General features: G+C 37.3%; 1 protein-coding gene across 7 annotated transcripts in view; it reads left to right on the top strand.

The window, feature by feature from the left end:
* Positions 1 to 26,906, top strand: part of NNT (nicotinamide nucleotide transhydrogenase) — a 97,124-nt gene that overhangs the window by 6,246 nt on the left and 63,972 nt on the right. For 6 of the 7 annotated variants that reach the window (XM_009208384.4, XM_009208381.3, XM_009208385.4 and 3 more), the window contains exons 3-7: positions 3,927 to 4,156; positions 6,485 to 6,702; positions 9,571 to 9,658; positions 14,265 to 14,353; positions 18,229 to 18,416. In XM_009208384.4, the coding sequence (XP_009206648.3) occupies positions 3,927 to 4,156; positions 6,485 to 6,702; positions 9,571 to 9,658; positions 14,265 to 14,353; positions 18,229 to 18,416 (813 nt within the window). Of the gene's footprint in view, positions 1 to 3,926; positions 4,157 to 5,510; positions 5,612 to 6,484; positions 6,703 to 9,570; positions 9,659 to 14,264; positions 14,354 to 18,228; positions 18,417 to 26,906 lie in introns of those variants that run through there. The other variant, XM_009208387.4, reaches the window with a different exon arrangement.

Here is a 26,906-nt window from a genome sequence, read left to right as displayed (position 1 = left end):
TCTCCCAGGCTGGAGTGCAGTGGCGCGATCTCGGCTCACTGCAAACTCCACTTCCCAGGTTCACATCATTCTCCTGCCTCACTCTCCCAAGTGGCTGGGACTACAGGTGCCCGCCACCACACCCGGCTAATTTTTTGTATTTTTAGTAGAGATGGGGTTTCACCATGTTAGCCAAGATGGTCTCGATCTCCTGACCTCGTGATCTGCCCATCTTGGCCTCCCAAAGTGCTGCGATTAAAGGCGTGGGCCACCACATCCAGCCAAAGCCATGTAATTTTATGGCCTGGTGCTTGTGAGTGATCATTTTAAACAAAAAATAAGTAAGTGCTATCTTGTGTTTTCCATATACTATAGACGTTCCTGATTTCCAGCGCTAACAGAGAAGAAAAGGTAATAGAAAAAACAAACGAAAAAGATAAACCAGTTGACTTGTCCCTGGAGCCTATTGCTCATTGTAACCATTTCTCCTAGAAGCCCTTTCTAATTCCTTGTTGGTATTTGAGAATTGTACCATATACAGGTCAACTTTGCTCAGGAATTAGGAATTAAGTATGTTAATTGGTCTACATTAATGCTTTCCAATTTAGTAAGTAGCAATTTGATTGCAGTTGCTCAGGTCAGAAACCCTGGAGTCATTCTACATTCTCCTAGTAGGTATGGGGTCAGCTCTATCTCATATCTACAATCTGTCCTCTTCTTGCCATTGCTACTTTTATCATCTTGGTCCAAGCCATCATCATCTGTCACCTGTACTGATGCACCAGTCTTCTACATGGTCTGCTTTTTACCTCTGCCCCCTACAGTCTGTTCTGCACAGGACAGTGAGAATAATCTTTTAAAAATGTACAGTCAGGTCACTCCTTAACTCAAAATTTGCCACTTGCTTCCTAACTCTTACAGAGGAAGATCTGAAGTCTTCCAGTGGCCTACAAGGCCTTCCCTGATAGGATGTCTACTTGCTTCTGTTCTGGGGTACAGGCCAGAAGGAGGAGAGGCTAAAAGGGGCCCTTCTAAACCAAGTCAACTCTTTTTCATCAGTCTTGCCCAAAGACCATCCCAGTACTTCTGTCACTTCACTTCACTGTCCAGAACTCAGACGTGTAGCTGTTTATAGCTGTAAGGGAGACTTGGACATTTTGTCTTTTATTCTAGATGGCAGTGTACCCAGCTAAAAATGGCATTTTCTTATTAAGGTGGAGGAACAGGATGGATATTTGGGGGGCAACCTTTGTCACATAGAATAATGCCCTCTTTTGTTTTTTAAGTTTGTAGGACCGTTTGTTTATTCATTAAGGACCCCTAAACTGCTAGGTGTTTTGAGATCTTATGTCTGCCTTGAATAGATTTTATAGTCTCTTTTCTTGTTCTCAGATGACAAGTCACAATTGGCAGGGTATCTGTCCCTATAAGCCTCCAACTTTATCTTCAGATGCTTTCTTTTAAACTGCTCTGGAAAGCCAGATTATCCTGTGTGATAAAATTTTGTATAAAATAAAGGTAAATAACTGTGTTGAAGACATGAATACTGTCCTTGTGAGTAAATCCATGGACATCAAGATCTCTGTATTGATTATGTATAAGACACTTTTGTTTAATTTCTGGTTCCTCACTATTTCCCAATTATTTTTATCTCTGAAAGATAAGGAGTCTATTTTTTCCTTAATATAACCATAAGTTCATTACTTTTTTTTTTTTTTTTTTTTTTTTGAGACGGAGTCTTGCTCTGTCGCCCAGGCTGGAGTGCAGTGGCACGATCTCGGCTCACTGCAAGCTCCACCTCCTGGGTTCACGCCATTCTCCCGCCTCAGCCTCCGAGTAGCTGGGACTACAGGCGCCCGCCACCACGCCCGGCTGGTTTTTTTTTGTATTTTTAGTAGAGACGGGGTTTCACCATGTTAGCCAGGATGGTCTCGATCTCCTGACCTCGTGATCCACCCGCCTCGGCCTCCCAAAGTGCTGGGATTACAGGCTTGAGCCACCGCGCCCGGCCCATAAGTTCATTACTATATTGAAAAGTGTAGTAAGTAATTCCATCTATAGTCAGTATTCATATTTTTTCAATTGCTTTTTCCTTCCCTCCTTCCTTCCTTCCTTCCTTCCTTCCTTCCTTCCTTCCTTCCTTCCTTCCTTCCTTCCTTCCTTCCTTCCTCTTTTTCTTTACAGTTGGCTTGTTCAAAGAGTGATCCAAACAGGGTCCACACACATTTGATATGTCTCTTTTGTCTATAAGTTCCTCTCTTCTTTTTTCCTTTTAATATACTGAAGAATTTCATTGTTGCTATGTAGAATTTACAACATTCTAGGTTTGGCTGATTGAATTATCTTGGTATTGTTTAGCCAGTTTCTCTGTCCCTTGTATGTGCTCAAATTATCTCTTATTTGGTCAGTGGAAGCCCTTTCACATTGGCTTCTAAATCCTTTTGACATGGCTTCAGTCATCTTTGGTAGCTTCCTTGATTTTGCCATGTAGAGCCTGACAATTTGAAGTTGTCAGATAAGTGAACTTGAGATAAGTGTATGTGATTGAGCTTTGTATGTCAATCCAAATATTTGCCAGCTTTCTATTATTTTCCTCCCTCTCCTTCAAGTAAGGAGTAGGATTCAGCATTATTTGCCTTTTGTGTACTGTAAATTATTACTGTATAGGTAGTGTGGAATCTAAGACAGTGTTCAAATTCAGGTCTAGGTTGACTTAATTTCTCTAAGGTCTTAATAAGTTACTCTGTACGGATAATTTCAATCATTTTGAAATTGTACATATTCAGATCTTAGGTTGCAAGAATGGGTTTCCTAAGCTTTAATAAACCTTAGATAGAAACAGATACTCTTCATTAAAAAATGTTTATGCTGCATATTAAGTAAAACATCAGGAGAAACTGATATCCTATAGCTAAAGATGGTCTGAACCATATCTAAATATAAGATTGTACTACATAGGCTTTTTTGGGTTGCAAGAAATGGAATCACATCAAATTATATTTTATGATGAGGGTTTGCTATGTGGATTCTTGGCAAGTGTGAGGGCCCAGAAACCCCCCATCTACTCCTTGGATAAGCGGAATGTTATTTGTGGAATTCATGGCTGTGACCCATCTTCTCTCTTTAAATATCTACTACTGATGTTTCTGCCACTGTTACTGCTGACCTCCCTTTGATTACCTTGTAGCTGTGCTTACAAATAACATTTGCACTGATCTACTCTCCTTGTCCCTTTCTCTGGGTCTCCCATTCAAACTCCTTGAGAGAGAACCCAGTGGGTTGAGTAGTCACTGGCCAGCATATAGTGTCCTTGGACAGAGTTCCTGTCTAAGTCATCTCATAAGGTGCAGCTGCTAGTTTTCCTCATCTGCCCTGTAGATGATTGTCCTTGACACAGTTGCTGATCCCTCGTCTAAGTGGCTGAGTGTGTAAAATCTTAAAATACAACACTTAGAAATTTATGAGGCATTGTCTGTGGCCAAATTGCCTGTAAGGGAACTTTGAGTGTGGCAGGCCATCAAAATGTCTAGGATACAGTTGTTCTTCAAAATAGCTAGTTACTTCCATTTTTGTTAAAAGTAAGGACAAGGAGACCATAACCGGAGGGGCTTAGTTTGAAGAGTGGAATCAGCATGTGGAGGGATCTCTAAACCCACTTTTTTCTGCCTACAAATCAGCTAAATTTGTTATATTCCTTGAAGAAAGCCGATTGATTAAATAAAATATTCAGAAGTTTCAGAAGACTAGGCATAAAAGTTTCTTATCCTCTATCAAAAAAGTCAAAGAATTATAAGTACGAATCAGGAACATCATTCTGAACAGCAGGTTGCATGTGTGGTGTATTTTGAAGAAAAGATTGCCCCTTTCAGTTTTCTGAAAACTGTTTTTAAACATTTTTTGTTTGTTTTTTACCAAATGTATTTTTTTTTCCCTTTGCTTGTTTGTAGGAATTCCATATAAGCAACTGACTGTTGGAGTCCCCAAAGAGATATTCCAAAATGAAAAGCGAGTGGCATTGTCTCCTGCTGGCGTTCAGACCTTGGTCAAGCAGGGTTTTAATGTTGTCGTGGAATCTGGTGCGGGCGAAGCTTCCAAGTTCTCAGATGATCACTATAGAGCGGCAGGTGCCCAAATCCAAGGGGCAAAGGAAGCGCTGGCTTCTGATTTGGTGGTCAAAGTAATTATTCCTTTTTCCTCTCCCATTTATAGCATGCTAACTTTTTAAAATCTTTTCATAGAAAAATTAAATTACTTTCTCCGGAGTTATACCTTTTCCTATTTTCAAATAGTGTATTTTTCTCAAAGAAATGATTGCATGTTGTCATATTCTTCATACTCCAGTAAAACTTTTATCAGACAATATGATCTATGTTTAACCATGAGGAAAGAAAAAGTGATCTTCGTTTTTACATTTGCTATATGAACATTTTCTTTTAATTGGCTAGGAAAAATTTGTTCTACATGGTCTATATATCCAGAATACCCACACGTGAACATTTACTGCTAGAATGGAAAGAAAGTGTGGAACTTAGTCTGGGACTGAATGTTCAGTGATCTTCTGACACCTGAAGGCACAATGATTTACACTGACATAAGTGCTATTTCTAGAGAGGACATGACTATTTTGGAGAAAGCAGCTTTGGGCTGAGTGGCAAGTAGCTTTACCTACTTTAAAATAAGTTCTTAAGGTAATATATAACAGAAATCTATATACTAAAGGACTTGAGAATTAAAATATGAAATAAAAAATCCTTTAGAGTAAGGGGAAGAGACTGTATCAAGGGTCTAGCACTGATGATAACTAGAGTTGAGCATTAAATTAAATGCTAAGCCTCCTGCAGCCAAGGCAAACAGGAAAGTAACTCACTTTTTTCACGAAATACAAGCTTTTTTTCTACATTAGTTTCTACGAGGTATCAATCACATAGTTTTTTTATTTCCTTAAAATCCTAACACTTGACAGGTGGTTTTTGCTAATGTTACAAAACCAATTTTTGCTATTGAAAGTTAATAGTAAAATTTGTGGTATGGGGGTTAACTGCAACTCAGCTAAAGCTTTTTAAAGGTTTAAGTTTACAAATACTTGGTAATATAACTAGATATATAGTAAAATTACTTAGAGAAAAGAGAAGTATAATTCATTCTCATATATATTCTAGAGATCATCTTTTGAGATGTCTTGAAAAAGCCCTATAAGGGTGTGTTTACATTTTGGAAATGCTATGTGTTCCTTTTAGGGATTCACAATGTATATAAGCAGTTAATGGTGTGCTCAGAAATACTGTAACATAGAATACTATATGACCTTGTACAGTACTAGCGTTAATGAACTTCTTGATCTTGGGGGCCTCTCGTTTGAGCCAAGTCTGTTAATATCCTGAGGAGCACATTCAGGAAAACATTCTATTGGCTTGAGTTACTCAGATGACAACGGTCTCAGCTGAGCATTTGATAGGGGCCAGTAGAATCAATTCAGAGTTGTTTTCTAACTTTTACTAAATCTATGTTATAGATTTTCTTGGAGGAAAAGTAGACCTTGTCAGAGAGCCTTAATTAAAGTCCAGAACCTAGAAACATATGCATCACCAGATCAACAACTGAAATGGGAATAGCAGACAAAGGTGTCTCATAGGTAAATTGAGGTGAAATGCTGTGAGATAAACTTATTGACCCAATGTTTGTGTTTGTATTTAAAACATAAGTCCCAGAGGCTGTGTTTTCTGTGTTTACTTGCCTAAAAGCACTATTGCTAACTGGGAACTAATGAAATGGGATATTTTATTTGAAGGTTGATTTTAAACTTGGATATAAAACATATTTTAAAATATATTTAAAATGCAATTTAAAAATTTTGGCTTTAAAAAGTGGATATTGGAAACTTTCAAGCATATGGAGTGTGTATTCATTGACTTAGTTGATACTTCTTAACGTAACAAAATATATTGTAGCTTTTGACTTAAACCCAATTCAGCAAGGTTACTAGTGTGAGTTGTGTTCATCTATAAATAGTCACCTGGAATTTTAAAGTGACATAAATCTATACTTAGTTTACAATGTTCTTAATGTCTCATCACTCCAAATATTTATGCTTACCAAAATTAGCAAGGATTTAATCTTGCTTGAAGGATTGAACACACAACAAAACTTCCTGTCTGTTTATTCTAATATCTGTTAATATTACCAGGGTAATAAGTTTTGGGGACTGCAGGTTTGCTGGAGAGCTTCCATATATTTTTTCACCTCTCTGCAGTTAATTGTCAAACCAGTCTCAGTATTTTGTATTTCCCAGGTGTGTGTACCCTTTACTCAGACCAGTCCACAGGTCATTAGGGAGGGGATAGATGGTATATGTCTGTGTGTGCTTTTTTAGTCAGAAATTTATTGATGGCAGATTTATTTCTGGAGTATTATTTAAGTCATAGCATATTATCTAAGTTTTCCTGTTTAGTTAAAAATATGATTAAGGTATTTATATTTTTAATCTGTGACTTGATTTTTTTCCCAGGTGCGAGCCCCTATGGTTAATCCAACATTAGGTGTTCATGAAGCTGACCTTTTAAAGACATCGGGAACACTGATTAGTTTTATTTACCCAGCCCAAAATCCAGAGTTGCTAAATAAACTTTCCCAAAGAAAAACTACAGTTCTGGCAATGGACCAGGTTCCAAGAGTTACAATTGCTCAGGGATATGATGCACTAAGCTCCATGGCCAACATTGCAGGGTAGGTTCTTTTCCATTTCAAATGAGCAAAAGCACAATGGTGCTACAGAAACCTTCACACTGTAGCTCTTCTCTTTTACGATGATTTTACTTGTAATTATTGTTGTAGATTGCAGCCTTTTGAGAGTACATTTAAATTATTTTTGACTCTTTTTACTGTTTTACAGTAATTAGATAGGAAATGAACTCTATTATATATTCCTTTTTAATCTTAGTGAGTAGAAGAGTAGTAATGTTTCCATCCACCAAAGCAAATAGCTGTCAGATTATTTGTATGAGGAACACACTATATTTCATATGTGTGTGTATACATGTATATATTAGGTTGAAGTTACTGTTTTTATGGGTCAAAAATGGTTGAATAGTGACAATTTCATGTGGTTAAATTAATATGCATATATTAGTGGATTTGCCATCTTAGGTTTTGCTTAGGTAAATTTATAAAATATTTAAAGAATAGGAAAAAGGTCTGGACTGGAGGAAGTTTCATCTGATGTCAAAACCCATATTGATAACTGAGGGCGATGTCTTCTACCTTTAAGGTCAAGATGGTAATACGCTTCATTTGCCCAATAGCACCAATACATTATCTGTTGATTGCCTGGAGTACTATGTTGAGAAGGATTCTAAGGCCCATTCTGCTTGGAGGAATGTGGCTATGATTGAGTAATCATGCCTGCCATGGTGAGGGACAGGAATAGCTGCATGAACGCAGTGTACTGCTGACTTTGCCTTAAAGGGTGGGAACAATCTGGAAATGGGATAATGCTTATGAAGCAACTTCTCTAAGAAACTAATTAAATAAGATTTTAAGCATGAAAACTATTAGTAGTTGACAATTTGCTAATATTAATGAGGCACAAAGAACATCTTTTTAAAAAAACAGTGCATAAAAGACACTAACATGACTAACATGAATAAAGCCTTTTATAGCCTGACACATAAGCAAAAGTTTTCTTAGGTTTTATATTTTAGCATAGGAAATATGTCATAGATTCTACTTTGTGTTTTTAGCTGCACGCTTTTAAATTTATTTAGCCTAATGTGACTTAAAATTTTATCTAGAAAATGTATAATGTTAAGTTTGAAGGGTGCTGTTGATTCTGAAATGCACATATGTGAAAGAATATCAAAACCAGTCACTCTAGATCAAGTGGTTTTAGCTGTTGAATCTTTTGAGCAAATGAAATATTATGAGACAATATAAATAAATCCAATAAGAGCTGAGTAGTTTTGGGTACACTGAGTATGGCAGGATTGTGTAGAAACATTCCTACTCTCCATCTCATCCACTATGGCCCCAGATTTGTCTGAAGTTTAAACCTGCAGGGACCCAGGGATCACAATTTGAGGAATCACTGTTTTATGTCCTGAGCTGATATGTGCAGAGAGCATAGTGTAAAAGGAATCATCTAGTATACATATCCATACAATGCATGATAAATCATTATCTGTCTCATTCATACACACAGCCATATTACAGTGAAGATGTGCTGCTTCCACTTCATTACTGTTCATTCTGAACTTTTTTGCTGTCATGAAGAAAATGTCCAATTTATTAACTTTTTTCACTGTAAATGTTTTCTTGTACATTTCCTGTGTAATCAACCTCCTTTTGTGATTTATTTTTCAGAATAGCAACTGAATCTTTTAGAGCATTAATTCTACAATTAATTTCTTACAGTGGCCTTTGAATCTTTGTCGTATTTGCCCATTAAAAAATGCTGTCACTTGAATTCAGAAGAGCAACAGATAATATAATCTCTAAAGTATTATTTTTTGCTCTAGTATGATTAAGTTAATAGTGACTTTATATGTTTTTGCATCACTTATTGTATCAAATATTATTATGTAAAAATATGATCAGGGAGAAGATTTTCTTGTCACCTAGCAGGGGTTTTAATAGTTGCTTTATAATATTGAGCCAGTGTATATATTACCAAGTAAGAATGCAAAAGTGCCTTTTACATATAAAATAGTATGAAAATTATTTGATTTATTAAATAGTTTGTTTCTTTGGCTAAAACACTTAATATTCACTGAGCATTTTCTATGTGACAGGCTTTATGCCAAGTGTTTCACCTGCATTATCTCATTTAGTCCTCACGACCCTAAAAGATAGATGCTTTTTGTCCTCACTTTATAGATGAGGAAACCAAGGTTTAGAAAATTTTAAAAATTTGCCCAAGATCACAAAGGTAATCAGTCAGTATGTCTGAAAATCCCATACTTTGAAACATTAGAGATCAAGGGAAGTGTTTCTTCTGTTCTCTGAGGTTGGAATCTTATTATGTACAAGCCTATGGATGACCTAATTTTTTTATTTTAAAGATTTTCCCCCCATTACCTAAGCACTACCTAGTCATCAAAGAAGATTTGGACAATATAGTAAAGTAAGTGTGAAGGATGTATAGTCCTAGCACCCAAAGAAAACCATTGTTAGTATTTTCCTATCTTTCGTTCATTACATTTTCTGTTATGTTCTACAGTACTTGTTATGAAGAGGATGGGTGCATAATGGATAAGAGAATGCTTCTGTAGGCAGGCTACCTATGTTAGACTTCTGGCTCCACAATTTCCTAGCTGAGTGACCTTGGGCAAGTCTCTCAATCTGTATCTCAGTTTTCTCACCTATGGGATGAAGATACTAATTGTACCTATCCATAGGCTTGTTGTGCAAATTAAAGGAGCAAGTATATATACAACACTTAGAACTGTTTTTGACATATAGTACATACTATATAAATATTAGTGATTATTCTTTGACAAAACTTCATTGATTACTTATGATGATATATGAGTCTGAGATCTCTCCTTTTATGGAATTGTTTATTTATTTATTTATTTATTTATTTATTTATTTTTAAAGTTATAAGGCTGTTGTCCTAGCAGCAAATCATTTTGGACGTTTTTTTACTGGTCAAATCACAGCTGCTGGAAAAGTTCCTCCAGCTAAGGTAGGTACAACTTTTAATGTTTCTTTATAATATGCATTGATTAAAGGAAAGGGGATGTATAGTCTCAAAATATAGTTATTTAAAAATTTTTATATGTTAACCTCACATTGATGACTTTTTGGTGTGTATAAATATTTCATGAAGCCTCAAAGCTTAACATTTAAGATTGCTAGAAAAAAATGAACTTTGACTTTCTGAAAGTTCTAGTCTTTTCTGTTTTTTAACTTACTAATTTGAATTTTTAAAAGAATTTTGGATAACTCTGTAGCCTATATATTATTAATTTTTTAAAACAAATCTTCAAGATACCATTCTGAAGATTCTGGGTTTCTCAATTTTTGCAACATTTTGGCACATATACAAGGTATTTTTGGTTTCTTTACTTCTTGTCAATTTTTGGATCAAGAAGACAGGAAATGGGAGGTGGTGTAATCAGGGTATTTGGCAGAGAGAAAGGGTGCCAGTTTCTTTAATCCACACTGAGAGCATAAAGGAGCAGTTAACGATGAGAGGTGACAATGGCTTGCTGAAAGAATAGGAGGTCATATTGTGATCCTTCAATCCTATGTACACTCAGTAACAATGGAAATCCTGAGGCTAGGTGTCTTAGTCCATTTTGTGTTACTAAAAGAGAATACCTGAGACTGGGTAATTTGTTTAAAAAAAGAGGTTTATTTGGCTCATAATTCTGGTAGCTGGAAAGTTCAAGATTTGGCAGCTGCATCTGGTGAGGGCCTCAAGGCTGCTTCAACTCATGGTGGACAGTGTAAAGGGAGCAGCCATGTGCAGAAAAGATCACATGGTGAGAGAGGAATCAAGAGAGAGAAACCGAGGGAACTTGGCCCTTCTATCAACCCACAGAATGAGAACTCTGCCCCCCACTCCCAGGGAGGGCATTAATCTGTTCATAAGAGATCCACTCCCATGACCCAAACACCTCCCATTAGGACCCACCTCCTAATATTGCCACATTTGGGATCAAATGTCAACATGAGTTTTCACTGGAACAAAGCACATCCAAACCATAGCATTAGGTACAGGAAACTTGACTTTAAATGTGGTCATTTACCTACCTGTAGGGTACAGGTTTACCGGTGCTTCCTGCTCTTAAGTACTTTGTTATATAAGCCCAGAGTTCTCACACAAAATAAATCTGGAAAACAATTAAAACAAAAGCTGATAGCAGCTTTGAGAAATTATATTGTTTTGAAAAACAGGCCAGGTGAAAAAAATGCGGTTTAAGTGGAGGCCAGAATACTTAGCAAGAAAGTGTGAGCAAACAACGCAGATGTGAGATGTACAATGATTAAATTTTGACTTCTTTCTCAGGATCATAAAAAAATATCTGGCACGCATAGTGGCCAGAAGTTCGATGCTGTTCTTAAATTGACTGAATGCTTTGATGCACGAGTCTACTTTGGTTATAATCTTTCTAGATATATGTGGAAGTTGAGAGAAAAGCTGTGAATAAAAGATATTAAAAAGTGAAACAAAAGACAAGACGCTTAAAGAAAAGAGAATCAGCCTTTAAAAGGTGGAAAAGTGACTATCTTTACTGAAAATTTAAATTGCAGCTTAAGGGACTTTGGCTACATGACAGAAATAATTTTCTGAAATTGAAGGCACTGGTACAGCTCATTAAGGTGGACTGCATAATACAGTCTTTTATTTGGATTTCCTTTAAACATGAAGGGTTCTTACCTGCTAAAACAAGTTTGTTCAAGCCACAGCCTGTGGGCCACATGTGGCCCAGGATGGTTTTGAGTGCGGCCCAAAACAAATTTGTAAACTTTCTTAAAACATTATGTGATTTTTGTTGCCATTTTATTTTTTTGGCTCATCAGCAATTGTTGGTGTTAGCTAGTGTATTTTATATGTGGCCCAAGACAATGATATGTGAGGCATTGTTCTAGGAGCTGGGGATATGGCGTGAACAAGACAAAATCCCTGCTGCACAAAACTTACACTCCAGTGGGGGTCACAGTGAGGAGACAAAAGATCAAATAAATACCTGAGGGAATTTTATTTTATTATTATTATTATTTTTGACTTGGTTTTTTTTTTTGGAGGCAGGTTCTCACTCTGCGTGGAGTTTTCACTCCAGGCTGATCTGGAACTCCTGAGCTCAAACAATCTTCCTGTCTTGGCCTCCCAAAATTTTGGGATTACTGGCATGAGCCACTGCACCTGGCCATGAGATAATTTCACACAGGAAAAAATGAACCGTATGATATGACAGTAATGGGCACAGGTCACTTTAGTAGAGGTATGGGGAAGCTTCGTCTGACCTTTGAGCTGAGATTTGAAGCATGGAAGAAGGAAACAAGAGTTTAAGGATTCCAAGCATTTAGGATTCCAGTATTTAGGTTCTGGAAAAATAAAGAAGACCATTGGTCTTGGAGTGTGGTGAACAAGATGAGTGATCTGAGATGATGTCGGAAAGGAAGGTCTAGGCTGGATCATGTGGGGCCTCTCTTCTAGGTCATGTTATAGACTTTGGGTTCTCCTGCAGATGAGGGAAATGTTTGGTTTAGTATTTAAAAAAAATCATGTGGCTGTTCTGTGGGGCAATGGATAGTAGGGTGAAGGCAAGATCTGTCAGCAATTGGTTGTACCTGGGAAGATGACAGCACCAGAAATGTAGAGAAAGGTGAAGGATTTTATCTGGATTAGGGGAGATCTTTGGGAGTTAAAACCAGTAGTACTTGTTGATGAATTGGAAATGGAAATATGTGCAAAGGGAGAAGTTGACAAATTCCCCATTTTGGCTTAAACTATTGTGCATAGTTACTGCCTTTACTCAGATGGGGAAGGCCAGAGGAGGAGCAAGTTATATGAGTGAACACAAACAGTGTTCCTAACGTTATTTCCTTTCTCCTGCCCTTTCCCATACTATTTCTTTTTTTTCTTTTTAGGTTTTTATTTCTTGTTTTTTAATAGAGACAGGATCTCACTATGTTGCTCAGGCTGGTCTTGAACTCCAAAGCTCAAGGGATCCTCCTGTCTCGGCCTCCCAAAGCGCTGGGATCACAGGCCTGAGCCACCTGCCTGGCCCCGTACTATTTCTTGAGCATATGCCTACAGTGTAACAGTTAGCAGTAAGTGCTTCGGTTAGATTCCATTGTTTAATGTAACAACAGTCTTGAGAAGGCACTTTGATTGCTGTATTGCAGATGATAAGCAGCTTGCCCAAGATCACCCAGAACAAGTTAGTAACAGAGTTAGGATTTTGACCTGAGCTTTCTGACTCTTATTTTCTGTGTCTTTTTCTTTACTCCATGCTTTAGAAAGAAAAAGTAAATTTCTATAGTAAGATCTGCTCTTTTTGTGTGATTCTGTTTTTTAAAGTATGGGGTTTTTTTTTTGTTGTTGTTGTTGTTATGTCTTGATTCAGGATAACTTGGCCAAGTCATGTGACTTTTACTTATTTTTATTTACTCTTTCTTTCTTGCTTTCTCGCTTTCTTGCTTTCTCTCTTTCTCTTTCTTTCTTTCTCTTTCTCTCTCTCCTGTCTTTCTCTCTCTCTCTTTCTCTTTTCTCTCTTTCTCTCTTTCTTTCAGTGGTGATGGAGCTCCTGTGTGGAAGAGGTGCTTTGGAGCCTAGAGCCTGCTTATTCCTTCTGGTCACTCTTTGCCCCCTTTCCTATAGACTTCCCCTTGTCCCCAAACACAGCATCATTATCAAGATCAATTCATGTGACCTTTGAGACACTGCCCAGAGCTCACTGGCACACAGTCTGACTAGCCTTGTCTTTGTAAAGGCAGAAGGACATGTGGGCATGATGGGTGGGTGTCAATTTATAAGCTTCACTGATTCTGTGGGTGGCATTTTTTCTACAGGAACAAAGTGTTGCTTTCAATTGACTGTTTATGGGATATATAACAGGACTTTACTCTGGAAGGCCCATTCCAGACTGGAGACAATATTGCTCTTACTTTGTTTCTTAGAAGGCGGGGGAGACTCTTGTTTCTGAGGAATTCTTTGGTTCTCTTGTTGCTGATCCTTCATGATTAGGGACATTAGTTTCATTGCTTCAGACTTAGGGAGAGTTGCTCAAAATGGTTCAGAATTGTGGTTGCTCATCAGCTGTTCCTTTCAGAAGCATTTTGGCTCAAAATAGAGGTTGGGGTAGATGTTTCACCAATATTGTACCCATCTTTGAAATGTATTTTGATGTTTGATGAACAAAGAAAAACCTTATAATTTGGTAGGGTAAAGGTAGGTAGATTGCCACACTGGGACTTTTAGTAGAAGGAACTTTTAGACAGTGGAAAAGAATCTGTTAATCTTCAACATATGTAATGCTGATCATGCTTAGGTCGCTTTTACATGGATATGCTGAGTATTAGGCTATTTTTAGTGAATTGTTGTTGGCCTTTGCTAGCAGTTGTTTCTTTCATAAAATTTTAAGATCAGTAGTGGTTCAGTTAAAGAATACTCTATGTGCTCCATACCGTTACTAAGGGCTGATCATCATCATCACCATCAGCACCGCCATTTATTGATGCTAAACTTATACTAGGCACCAATAATTGTTAGCCGATGATTTTTCATTATTAGTTGATAATGAGCCTTAATACATAACTGGGTCTATCTTCTTTTCTAGATTCTGATAGTTGGTGGTGGTGTTGCTGGGCTTGCTTCTGCAGGCGCAGCAAAGTCGATGGGTGCAATCGTTCGAGGGTTTGACACAAGGTGAGTGCTTTACTAGTGACTGATGTTAAGGTAAAAACATTTTGTTTCAGGGGCATGTTACACTTTCCTTAAAACTTATAAACTGAAGTAGCACATTGCAACTGGTCTATAAGCTCTTTCCATTTAAAAATGTTTCCACTTTTTAAAAGTTAATGCAAAGTGAAAATGTATTACTTAAATTAACAACTCACAACTCTATTTTCTTTGGTGGATTGACAGTGGGACCAGAATTCTTTCTATCCTGAGTTTCTAACATGTTGCTTTACGTATTTCTGTTCAGAATGCTTTTAGGCACTAGTTAGGGCATGAACAAAGATGTTTGTGAATCTGAAGAATGAGTAAAACAGCAGGCTGAGTGGGGGCATGCCCTACCTTGAATGGATAGAAGCAAATAAAGCTGATTGGCACTTCACTTGACTAGCACCATGTGAATTATTATTACTACATTATTTATGCTTCCTGCGTTTTATGTTAAGATAGAGCTGCATATATTTTTCTGATAATTTTTGAGCCCCTGGGTGAAAGTACTTGATTTATAAAGAAATATACTCTATTTCTTTAACGCAGACATATACACATTTTCCTAGATTGTTTTTAAAGAGAAGTTTGATTAAAATTCTTCTTCATTTCAGAAGACACTAGACACTGGATTTTATTAAATGTCAGTTGAGTACTGTTAATATGTGTTTTAATAATTTTTGAGGTTGAAAAATGTAGTTATTTATTATCAGCTGAGGGTACTGGAGGAATAATACTACTGTTAATCCTGAATATAGAATGATCAAAAAAGAAAAGAAAGCAACCATTCAAAGTTGGAAGAATGTGACTTTTCAGAGTAAACAATGTTCCATAGAATATGGTTAATAGTCTTTATCTAGAGTTAAAGTGATATACTGATAAAAAGCTGTCCTGCTGAAATGAGAAAATAAGTCATTTCCAAAGTAACCAGGACACAAACCAAGCATAGCTAGAGTTAAACATGCCATTGATCCTGTCATTTTATTTTTACTGTTTGTTGATGTGAAGTTTTCTCAAGACCTCCAAGCCAGTAGAAAGCAGGTTAAGTTTTCATTGTAGTGGACAGTAGTATTAAAATAGAAATGTATGTATTTGACCTAAAGATGATTTGAAACTTGGTGGTGGGTGAACTACTGAGAATTTAGTATATTGATGTCATTTTTTAGATTGTGTACAGAATCAACAGCTAGAATATGGCTGTTGCTTATATTAGAAAAATACAAAAACTCAATCTTTCTTTATAATTTATTAAGTTCGTTATACAGGTATCTCAAGTATACAATGAAGAAAGATGTGACTGAACTGATTGAATACTTTTCTAAGAATTATAGCTCATTAGTTACTCTAGTCACTATTTTGAGATGGGGTTGGTTTCATATTATAAATATGAAATCCAAAGCATACTTGATTTTAAATTCTTGTTGGAAGATTGAGTGGTATGTATTTTCAGTTAAATATCCTAAAAACTTACAGACAGCTCATTGCCCAATGGTATTTAAATGGTCTGACTTTTGAATTCTTTCAAACAATAACTAGAAGATAATCCTCTTAGCAATAGTGATTATCTTGCCTAATGCCTTTATCACAAAGTTTAAATATATAAAAACCTTGCTTTCTTTCCTGTCATCAAATAGCACATGATTATTCTTCCAATTCAGAAAAATATGAAAAAGCACAAGAACAGAAAATAAAATACCCTAAAGTCTCACTGCCTAGTGGTAATTTTTTTCATGTGTTCCCTCTTCTACACATTAATTAAAAATGTAATTTTACTGTTCCATTTACCTTTTTTCAATTAACAGTAAATCATGAAGATCTTTCCTTACATATTAATGTTTTTAATGGCTGCAGAAGATTCCATTGTATAGAAGTACAGCAATTTATTTAACTAGGCCTCTATAAAGGGACATTTTTTGCTATATTTACACAGTACTCTGTAGGTCAATATACACTTACATGTACATACAGTAAGCCCTGTATCCATGTTCTATTATCTGTGGGTTCAACCAGATCAAAAATATTCGGAAAACATGTTTGTGTTTGTACTGAGCTAGTACCAATTTCATTTTTCTTGTCATTATTCTCTAAATAATATGATATAACAACTATTTATATAACATTTACATTTATTAGGCATTATAAATAATCTAGAGACGATTTAAGCTATTTGGGAAGATGTATGTAGGCTATGGGAAGATGTATGTAGGCTATGTGCAAATACTACACTGTCTTTTATAAGGGGCTTGATCATCCGTGGATTTTGATATCTGAGTGGGGTCATGGAACCAATTCCCCAGATAAATTCCTTAGATAAATTCTAAGGAAATATTGGAGTCAAAAGATATACACATTTTAAATGCTAATATGTTATAATATTTTTGAATGATGAGATTATTTTATGGGCAAAGGTATAACAACAAAGATTTAAAAATAACATATTTCTAATGATGTGAATTCATTATTGAAAAATACAGAGAAACATAAGGATGAATGTGAAAATACTTTTTATAATTCTATCAGCCAGATATAATTGCTAGTGATATTTTGGTATAATTTCTGATAGAGTTATATATATATATAAAAAACAAAATTTGGATTATTTTATATACTTATATATGTGTGCATATATATATATGTGTATAGATATGTGTGTGTACATACACACATATTGGCTTAAAACATAAGAAAATGTATTATTTCTTCTAACTGAGAATCCAGGGGAATGACTTCCTTTTCACATTAGAGTGAGGTGCTCCTTGGTGCTATCAAGGACAGCACTCCTCTCTGCTGTCCTTGGCTTTGGCTTCCTCCTAAGGCTGATTCCACTTGTGGTTGCAACTTTACCTCCAGGGGAAAATCTGGGCTACCAGATTCCTTGCTCAAGCCAGCAGAGGGAGAACCTCTTGCTCAACCGTGGACTGTATGTCCTACCCTTTATGCATACTCTTGAACATGATGGTTGCTAGGGATTTATTGGCTCAGATCATGGTTTCCCAAACTTCCGCGATGACAAGGATGAACTGCAGCTCTTGCTAAAAATAATATAGCGTCTGGCCTGCTTGCTGGAGATTATAATTCAGTGGGTCTGGGAAGGGACCTGGGAATTTGAACTTTTAACAAGTACCCTGATTGATTATTGTCATTAGGTGGGTTTGGGATTTACCACAGTGGAATGGATATTGACGAGTTACACGCATGTCCACCACAGAGCTGAGGTCTTTGTTGGCTCTGGTTTTCCAACCAGGAGACAGTACTTGGGTAGCATTTATTTATTTCTTTAAAACTGAATTTATTTTTATAAAATTTAAATGTGTTGGCTTTTCACATTTTACCCTTTACTACTATTTATAGGTTACTTTTTGCAAATACAATTTAATGAGGACAGGGTGGGGGGCAAAAAAGTCACTTTATTAGAATAATTTTACATGTAAGAGTTATTTTTGTGGGAAAAGTCTCTAATAAGAACAAATTCAGAATATTTTCAAGTGAAAAAACCTCATCTTGAATGATTTGAATGATATCAAATCCTGATATATATCAGATATCACATCATCATCCACACCGGGGTCATAAGGAACACAATTGATTACTGGAGTTGGCAATTGTGTAATTGCTTTTGCAACTTAACTAAGTAGAAGTTGGAATTCTCAGTAGTTTTTTTTCTTTCAGAAAAGAATATTCTCTTAAATATGTTACTTGCCTTTAGAAAAATATTTGAAACAAGTATGACATCAAAGGGACTGTTGATTTTTGAATATATAGTTTGTTGTTCTTAAAAAGGTAGATGTAAATGATGATCTTGACTTCTTTATTAGGGCCTGAAATAACTACTGTTTCCACTTTAACAATCACCCTAGAGCTGCAGCTTTGGAACAGTTCAAGTCTCTTGGTGCTGAGCCCTTGGAGGTGGACTTGAAGGAATCTGGTGAGGGACAAGGAGGATATGCAAAAGAGATGTCCAAAGAGTTCATTGAAGCTGAAATGAAACTCTTTGCTCAACAATGCAAGGAGGTAGACATCCTTATCAGCACAGCACTTATTCCAGGTATGCCATTAAGTAAATGGTTATTTTAAAAGCACTTTCACTTTTTTTTTTAATAGCAAGAGTGAATGATTGCTTAACATTTGAATTTCTTTAAGGAAGGATCTAATACTTTCTATTATAAAAGTACTAGAAAATGAGAAACCATATGACAAAATTCATAGTCATTAATAATTTTCTTCAAGTATTTTTTCTGTGAAAATTTTTTTTTTTTTTTTGAAATGGAGTCTCGTTCTTATTGCCCAGGCTGGAGTGCAGTGGCATGGTCTCGGCTCACTGCAACCTCCGTCTCCTGGGTTCAAGCGATTCTCTTACCTCAGCCTCCCAAGTAGCTGGGATTACAGGCATCCGCCACCATGTCTGGTTAATTTTTGTGTTTTTAGTAGAGTTGGGGTTTTGCCGTGTTGGCCAGGCTGGTCTCGAGCTCTTGACCTCAGGTGATCCGCCTGCCTTGGTCTTCCAAAGTGCTGTGATTACAGGCGCGAACCACCACGCCTAGCCCTTTTGTGAGTTTTTGTGTAAGTTCATAGATTATACTGTATGTACAATTTTTTTTTCCGGAGAATAAAACACTATTTATTTAGAAAAGATTATTATTACTATTATTTTCTCTGCAACTTAAAAAACTTCAATAGCTTTTGGGGAGCAAGTGGTGTTTGGTTGCATGGAAAAGTTCTTTAGTGGTGATTTCTGAGATTTTGGTGCACCCATCACCTAAGCGGTGTACACTGTACACAATGTTTAGTCTTTTATCCCTCAACCCCCTCCCACTCTTAACCCCTGAGTTCCCAAAGCCCATTATATCATTCTTATGTCTTTGTGTCCTCATAACTTAGCTTCCACTTTTAACAGTATTTAGTTTTTAATTCCTGAGTTACTTCACTTAGAATAATGGTCTCCACCTCCATCCAAGTTGCTGTGAATGCCATTTTTTTGTTCCTTTTTATGGCTGAGTGCTATTCCATGGTGTGTGTGTATATGTATATGTATGTTTATCTACTCGTTGGTTGATGGGCATTTAGACTAGTTTCATATTTTTGCAACTGCGAATTGTGCTGCTATAAACATGAGTATGCAAGTGTCTTTTCTATATAATGACTTCTTTTCCTTTGGGTAGATACCCAGTAGTGAGACTGCTGAATCAAATGGTAGTTCTACTTTAGTTCTTTAAGGAATCTCCATGCTGCTTTCCACAGTGGTTGTACTAGTTTACATTCCCACCAGCAGTGTAAAAGTGTTCCATTTTCACTACATCCATGCCAACATCTGTTATTTTTTGATTTTTAAATTTATGGCCATTTTTGCAGGAGTAAGGTGGTATCTTGTAGTTTTGATTTGCATTTCCATGATCATTAGTGATGTTGAGCATTTTTTTCATATGTTTGTTGGCCATTTGTATATCTTCTTTTCAGAATTGTCTATTCATGTCCTTTGTCCACTTTTTGATGGGATTATTTATTTTTTTTATTGCTGATTTGTTTGAGTTCCTTTTAGATTCAGGATATTAGTGATTTGTCAGATACATAGTTTGTGAAAATTTTCTCCCATCATGGGTTGTATGTTTACTCTGACTATTTCTTTTGCGGTGCAGAAGCTTTTTAGTTAAACTAAGTGCCATGTATTTATCTTGGTTTTTGTTACATTTGCTTTTGGGGTCTTGTTCATGAACTCTTTACCCAAGTCAGTGTCTAGAAGAGTTTTTCCGATGTTATGTTCTAGAATTTTTATGGTTTCAGGTCTTAGATTTAAGTCTTTGATCCATCTTTGAGTTGATTTTTGTATAAGATGAGGGATGAGGATCCAGCCTCATTCTTCTGCATGTGGCTTGCCAATTATCCCAGCACCATTTGTTGATGTATGTACAGTATTATATTCATAAGCAGGTTCCTCTGCTCAAACCCTTGATAAATTGATTGTTAATTTATTTACATTTTCTTTGTAAGATACTACCTTCTCCTTGTAGGAAATTCAAACAGTAGTGATAAATAAGAAAAAAAATCCAGATCATTTGAAATTCTACCAGAGAGATAACTGTTATGAATATTTTGATCTTTTTTTTCCATATATGTGTGAGAGAGAGATAGGGGACTTTGTATGTATATGTATTTATGGAATTTTCAGTGTATATTTTTACTTATGGAAATGACCCTATGTCAGTTTTAAATTATTTCATTTGAAATGTTTTCAGCCAAATTGTGAGCTTTTTGATTGAAGGAATTACTTTCTAGTTCCTTTACAAATCTCCTTCTTTTTTTTTTTTTTTTTTTGAGACGGAGCCTCGCGCTGTCGCCCAGGCTGGAGTGCAGTGGCCTGATCTCAGCTCACTGCAAGCTCCGCCTCCCGGGTTCACGCCATTTTCCGGCCTCAGCCTCCCGAGTAGCTGGGACTACAGGCGCTGCCACCTCGCCCGGCTATTTTTTGTATTTCTTAGTAGAGACGGGGTTTCACCGTGTTAGCCAGGATGGTCTCGATCTCCTGACCTCGTGATCCGCCCATCTCGGCCTCCCAAAGTGCTGGGATTACAGGCTTGAGCCACCGCGCCCGGCCTACAAATCTCCTTCTAAAGAGTATTTTGTACTCAGTACATGACTGATGTCAAACCAATAAGTGTTTATTAATGAGTAAGCAGTAGCTTGATCTAGCAAGATTTGGGCATGAGCAAACTGTCCACATTTTATAGTCGCACCTCTTCTCTTCACCTATCCTTTCCTTTTGTTATTGAATAATGAATACCATGCTGATTCTAATTTTTTCCTTTCTGAAAGAAAGTGGACCACATAATGAGAGCTTAAAGGGTTCCTGGTTGCTTATGTTAGATCCTAGTGAAGGAGCCTCACTTTCTCTGAGGTACTGTGGATTATTAGAATTTGCTTTGTCATTAGGCTATGAAAGAGGAGAAACTCTCCTCCAGTACCTTCAAAAAACCTGGTTAATATAAACCTAAGGACAAAGAATTGATTGGCATCAGATCTGTGAGCTTGTGGGGGAAAACAAGCCTCCCAAATGTGTTTTTCTTTCTGTCCTCTGTTAACCCAGGTGATAGGTGAGGTGGTCTCTCCAGATACCCGCGTCCCCGCAGAGTGGCTAGATGAAGCAGACAGGCAGGGGGCTGATATGGGGTCTCGGCAGGGCTCAGGCAATGGGAGCATCTGTAATTGTAGAAATGAGGCCTGTGGTTGGTTCCGGGAGGTGCATGTAGATCAAACCCTGGACCCAGGGTAGTTGTGAAATCTGTCAGTGAAGACATAACTCATGCACAAGCAGTTTCAGGAGAGCACTTCAGGATTCATCCTTTTCGTGTGTGGCAGTGGCTCCTGGCTCAGCTGTTTCACAGGTGGTTCTGAGGAAGGAATGGGGTGACATGCTGCAGCCACCATCTGCCCTCTGAGAAGCAGCTGCGCATTGTGGGGGAAGTTATGAGAGGATTAGATGTAACAAGTGGCCAGTAGAGGGTGCTAAAACATTTACTCATGGAGTAAGCCGTGTGGCTAGGAAGCTAGTTTTATTTAGTCAACTCATACTTTAAAGAACTAGGGATAATTAAAATAGAGTATTTAGATTTATTATTGATTACAGAGCTAGATGTCAGTGATAGTACTCAAGATTTATTTTATAAACACATACTGACTTTCAGGGCCTTCCCCACTCCCCATAATATTTTATTTTTTATAAGTAGTTTATAGTTAGTATACTTTAGTAAAAGGTCAGACTGTATGACAATCTTAAAGTCTAGTTGAAGAAGTTTTATTAATCTGTTCCACTAAGCCTCTCTTGTTTTCTGAAGCCACGATCTTCACATTAAACTTGCAGAAAGTCCTTGATCAGTACCTCAGTTCAGAGCTCACCCTCAAAAGGCCGGCTGAAAAGGGCCTTTACTTTCTTTTGGAAAAAAAAAAAGAAGAAAGAAAAATGTGAATTGGAATATTATATGGGAAAAGGTGATTTTTCTAAAGATCTTTCCTATCTCTGGGGCACTGAAAACAGAAAACATGAGCATTTAACAAAAATGACTGAAAGAGTACATGAAGGTACAAATGCCCTTTGGAAAACAGTGTCCTTGGCATTATACCTTTACTGCTTTATGTCCTGAGCCTTTGCCTGGGTGCCCTGATGGTGTAGCTGACTCTTGAATGACGCTCAGAGCAGAAATTGTTCTGAAGTTTTCCTTGAGTGGATTCAAAGGGGATTAAGTCAAATGTCAGAAATTCTCTAAGCTAAGATTTATAGACTGAGATCCCTGGAAGGCTGGACCGAAGACCTGGCATGGATAAGAATGTTGAGAGGCAGACACAGGTAAGTAACTAGTTTCAGGGAGCAACTTTATGGAGTTAGTACATTTTTATTGTCCTAGGTATATGTCACTTGGTGGTCTTGAAAAAACAATGAACTTGTACTTACATAGATTGTGTGTGGAATGAGATAGTTCTGTAGCTAGCTAGTTGTTATGCTGCCTGATATCTTATACCATCATCTCACCCCCCTATTGGGTTGAGTGATGGATTAAAGGTGAGAATTTCACTTAATGCAGGTAGCTTGAGGATGGGGCCAAGCTGACAGCCCCACTTTGTGGTGCTGTGCACATAAAGGAAAGCTCTCTACTTTCCTGTACAGCTCATTGACCTTTGGGGCAGCCCAAAGTAAGGCAGCCCTGCTCTCTGGTAATGTTCAGGCTATGCTCATAATCTTTTCTGCTAAGCCTTTTGAGACACAAGATTTTTTAGCATCCCTAATGATCTGAAACCCTTTTAGAGAGACTTGTCGTAGACATAGAATAGTTAATCAGGAAGGGACTGAATCAGGTTGAAAATCCGATAAATACGCTGGGGAGGGGAGTATGGTATGGGGTGAGAAGGAATCATGGTGATTTTGCACTAACTGTGTCTTGGGCAAATTTCACCTAAGTTCCAATGAGAATGAAGAGAACTATGGAGCACATGCTAAGTTTAACCTGACAGAAACCAACTTTTCCATTTAAAATCTTTCTGATGACCACTTAATTAAAAAATCATGAGCATCTTAAAGTCCTATAGCTTCCCAGCTATAGGTCTAGTCCTTATTAATTTAGGGGAACCATAGCTATTCTAAGGCCTGGATTTTTAGCAATGATGACAGTAGCTTGGGCGACTTGGGTTCCCAGCATCATTATATGAAGCAAACCATCTAAACTGAACAGAGTTGGATCATAGTCTCCCACTCCCCAATTACCTGTGGTATAAAGTTTGCATTCCTTGAAGGTATTTCTTGACTTTCATTATCTGGTCCTGATTTAGCTTTTGGGTCTCGTGTTAAACTAATATCTTATTCTCTGGGCCTGATTTCAGCCATATTGACTGCTATTATCTCCTCAAATGGGCCAAGATACTTTTTTGCCTTTGCACATATTGCTTCTTCTCTTTGGAATACTATCCTTGCCCTTGCCTGCTTTTTGAAATCCTACTCAACTCAATTACGACATCCTCCACAGTTTCTATTGCCTCCTGCTCAGCAGTAGTGTTGTTTTTTCTTTTTCCTGCACTCAAAGCACTTTGCTTGTTCTTCCTATTACAGCAGTGCTTAGTCCCATCATTCCTTAGTTATCTTGTCTCCCTTTGAGTGCAGCAGGAGTCTTTGATTTATGCCAGTGCTTGGCATAGTGCTTTGTACACAATGGTGGCTTAGCAAAGGTTGCTGAACTAATAATTCTGGATACCTTCTTTAGGTCTCGGTTGGTACAGTTCCTTTCATTTTTTTCAGTGGTATCTACAAATTCTGATAGAACACTCTGTTGGTTCACTTTTGGATAGGAATATTGCAGAAGCTAATTTAAGCCTGGGAACTTAACTTCCTTAAATTATTCAAAACTGGGACACATGCCCATTCTGCAGTTTGAGGTGGTTGGCTAGCTAGACCTCTCAGGAGATAGAATTAGGAAGTAGTGGAAGAGCTGTTTGGGAATTAGAAAGTGTCCTGTCAGAGAGGAAGGAACATATTCATTGCTCGATTGTTGATTAAAATACTTTACACCATATGTACTTGTGTCTCTTTTTAGGCACAATCCAGATTAGAGTGGCCATACTTTTTGTTTTTATCTATACTTGTTGGGATCTATAAAATATACCCCTCAAAGGGTGTGGACCTTTGTGGTAATTTTCCATGTCTCTGGAGAATTGGGTGGGAGGTGTTTTCCTCTAATATACAAGTTCCTTACATGTATGAACCTGAGATGTTGCAGTCTCCTGGAAAATCAACATTTGTTTTCCATCCGTCTTGTTGAATTTATCTTTCATATGGAGTGGAAATATAGTGCAAAAGAATGACTTTCCATGGTAATTGTTGAAACTTGTGCTTTCAGGCAAGAGAATCATTGATACAAGAATAACTGATACTTTCTAGTTGTGTAATTCCACAAAGAAATATTGTTTTTGATGACTAAAGTTTTTGCCAAAAGTAAGGATTTTTTATTCATTCTCTTATTAAACTGTATGCATTGTGATCACAAAGGACAAAACTATAAGATCGGTGATTCCCAACTCTTTTGGAATTATATTACTTTTTTTGTTATCTGATTCATGTTCTGTAATTCCCTCCCTTCAATGTATTTTATGATTATATAGACTTTTGTAATATTGTTATATAAAGTTTCATCTGTTTTGAGGATATTGAAGACATTTTGAAGAACAGAGAGAAACTTAAGTATTGCAACATCAAGGGTTGGTAACCACAGGCTGTCTACACACCTCTTCATAGCTTTCAATGCAGATAGAGCAACTTGTCCTCAAGTGGAGGATGCCAAAACTGTGACTTTTCCATTGCTATTTATCAGTCTTGTTCTTAGGGTGTATTTGAGCACATTTTGTGAGTGACTGGGCTAGATTTAGCAAATGTTCTGTTAGGAATAATTTATGGCATAGTTATACTTTGGTTTGGTTTGTTATTTCTCCAAAAGCATGTTGCAATATTGGTATGCATTATGCTTCCTTCCTGGCTTTCCCTGGTTTGTAAAGGATTGGGAGGCTGAGGCTGTCTTTGGCAAAGCAACACAAATAGCATTACTGCTAATGTATTAGTACTTCCCTACCATGTGCGTTTCTGTATCTCCTTCCTTACATTTTCCCTATACTTTCTTGTGCTTCAGTATTAGTTAGGGTGGTCTAGCCCTAAATCTATGAGTTTTGCTGTAACAGATTAATCCAACAATGCATAATGGCGCCGATGTTACAGAAATTTACATCTTGCTTAGTAATAGGTAGGTTCACACATTGGTGGGCAGCTCTTTTTCATATGGTCATTTGGGGATTCAGGTTATGACAGTGTTGCCATCATCATTATGAGGCTATGAAGGTTGCTCTGGGACTGTCTCTATTTCAGCCAGCCAGAGGGAAAGTGGGATGGAGGAGTGTGCATGGAAGGCCAGGAAATGGCACACATCACTCCTGCTTTGCATTCTTTTGCTAAGACTTAGTTGCGTGGCCAAACCTAACTGTGAAGGAAGCTGGGAATTGTCTAGCTCTGTGCCCAGGAATAAGAGAACATTGTATTTGTGTGCTAGAGCTGCCATGACAAAATACCACAGACTTAGTGGCTTAACCAACAGAAATTTATTTTCCCAGAGTTCCGGAGGATGGATATATAAGGTCAATGTGTCAGTGGGATTAGTTTCTTCTGAGCCTGTCTCCTTGGCTTGTGGATGGCTGCCCTCTTGCTGTGTCCTCACATGGTCTTTCCTCTGTGTGTGTGCATTCCTGGTTTCTCTTTTTATGCTTCAATTTCCTCTTCTTCTAAGGACACCAGTCAGGTTGTCCTAGGGCCCACCCTAATAGACTCATTTTAATGTAATCACCTCTTTAAAAGCCCTGTCTTTAAATACAGCCATATTCTGAGGTACTGGGGGTTAGGGCGTCAACATAAGAATTTTGCAGTGGCCACAATTCAGCCCATAACAAATGTAGATTTTTGTGCACAGCTAACAGCCTCTTTCCTCTTCCCTGCTTTGTAATTTAATGTGTTAGTGTTTGATCTGTTCATTGGAAATCAGGGGAAGGGTCATAGATTTAGAGCCAGATAGAGTAGATTCAAATTCTAGTTCTACTACTTAACAGCTGATTTGTCTCTCTGAATATCAGATTCCTTATCTCTGAAATGTGAATAAAAATTTCTACCTTGCAAAGTTGTTTTGAGGAATGAAGAAAAAACCCTGTGTAGGGCTGGGCATAGAGAACATTATTGTAATTCTTTCTTCCATTGGTGATGCCTCGTCTTCTGGATGGGACTCAGGATTACAAATCTTACTGACTTTTGCAATAAAAATCCAGACATTCTCAAGGATTATGTGGAACGTTGAAGATGGTCCCTCATGAATCCACCCATGAAGTTACATAACCAGTATTTATTAGATGGCAATGTGGCATGGGTTTCCCTGTGGAGAAACATGACTTAATTGTTTTTTATCTGAATTTGCTGAAGATATCCATTTTATTAAGGCTGTTTTCCCAGTTAACCTCATTCTGACCTAAG

This window comes from Papio anubis, chromosome 5 (genome assembly GCF_008728515.1).
Source record: "Papio anubis isolate 15944 chromosome 5, Panubis1.0, whole genome shotgun sequence".
Taxonomy (NCBI): Eukaryota; Metazoa; Chordata; class Mammalia; order Primates; family Cercopithecidae; genus Papio; species Papio anubis.
This window is presented reverse-complemented; position numbering and strand designations above follow the sequence as displayed.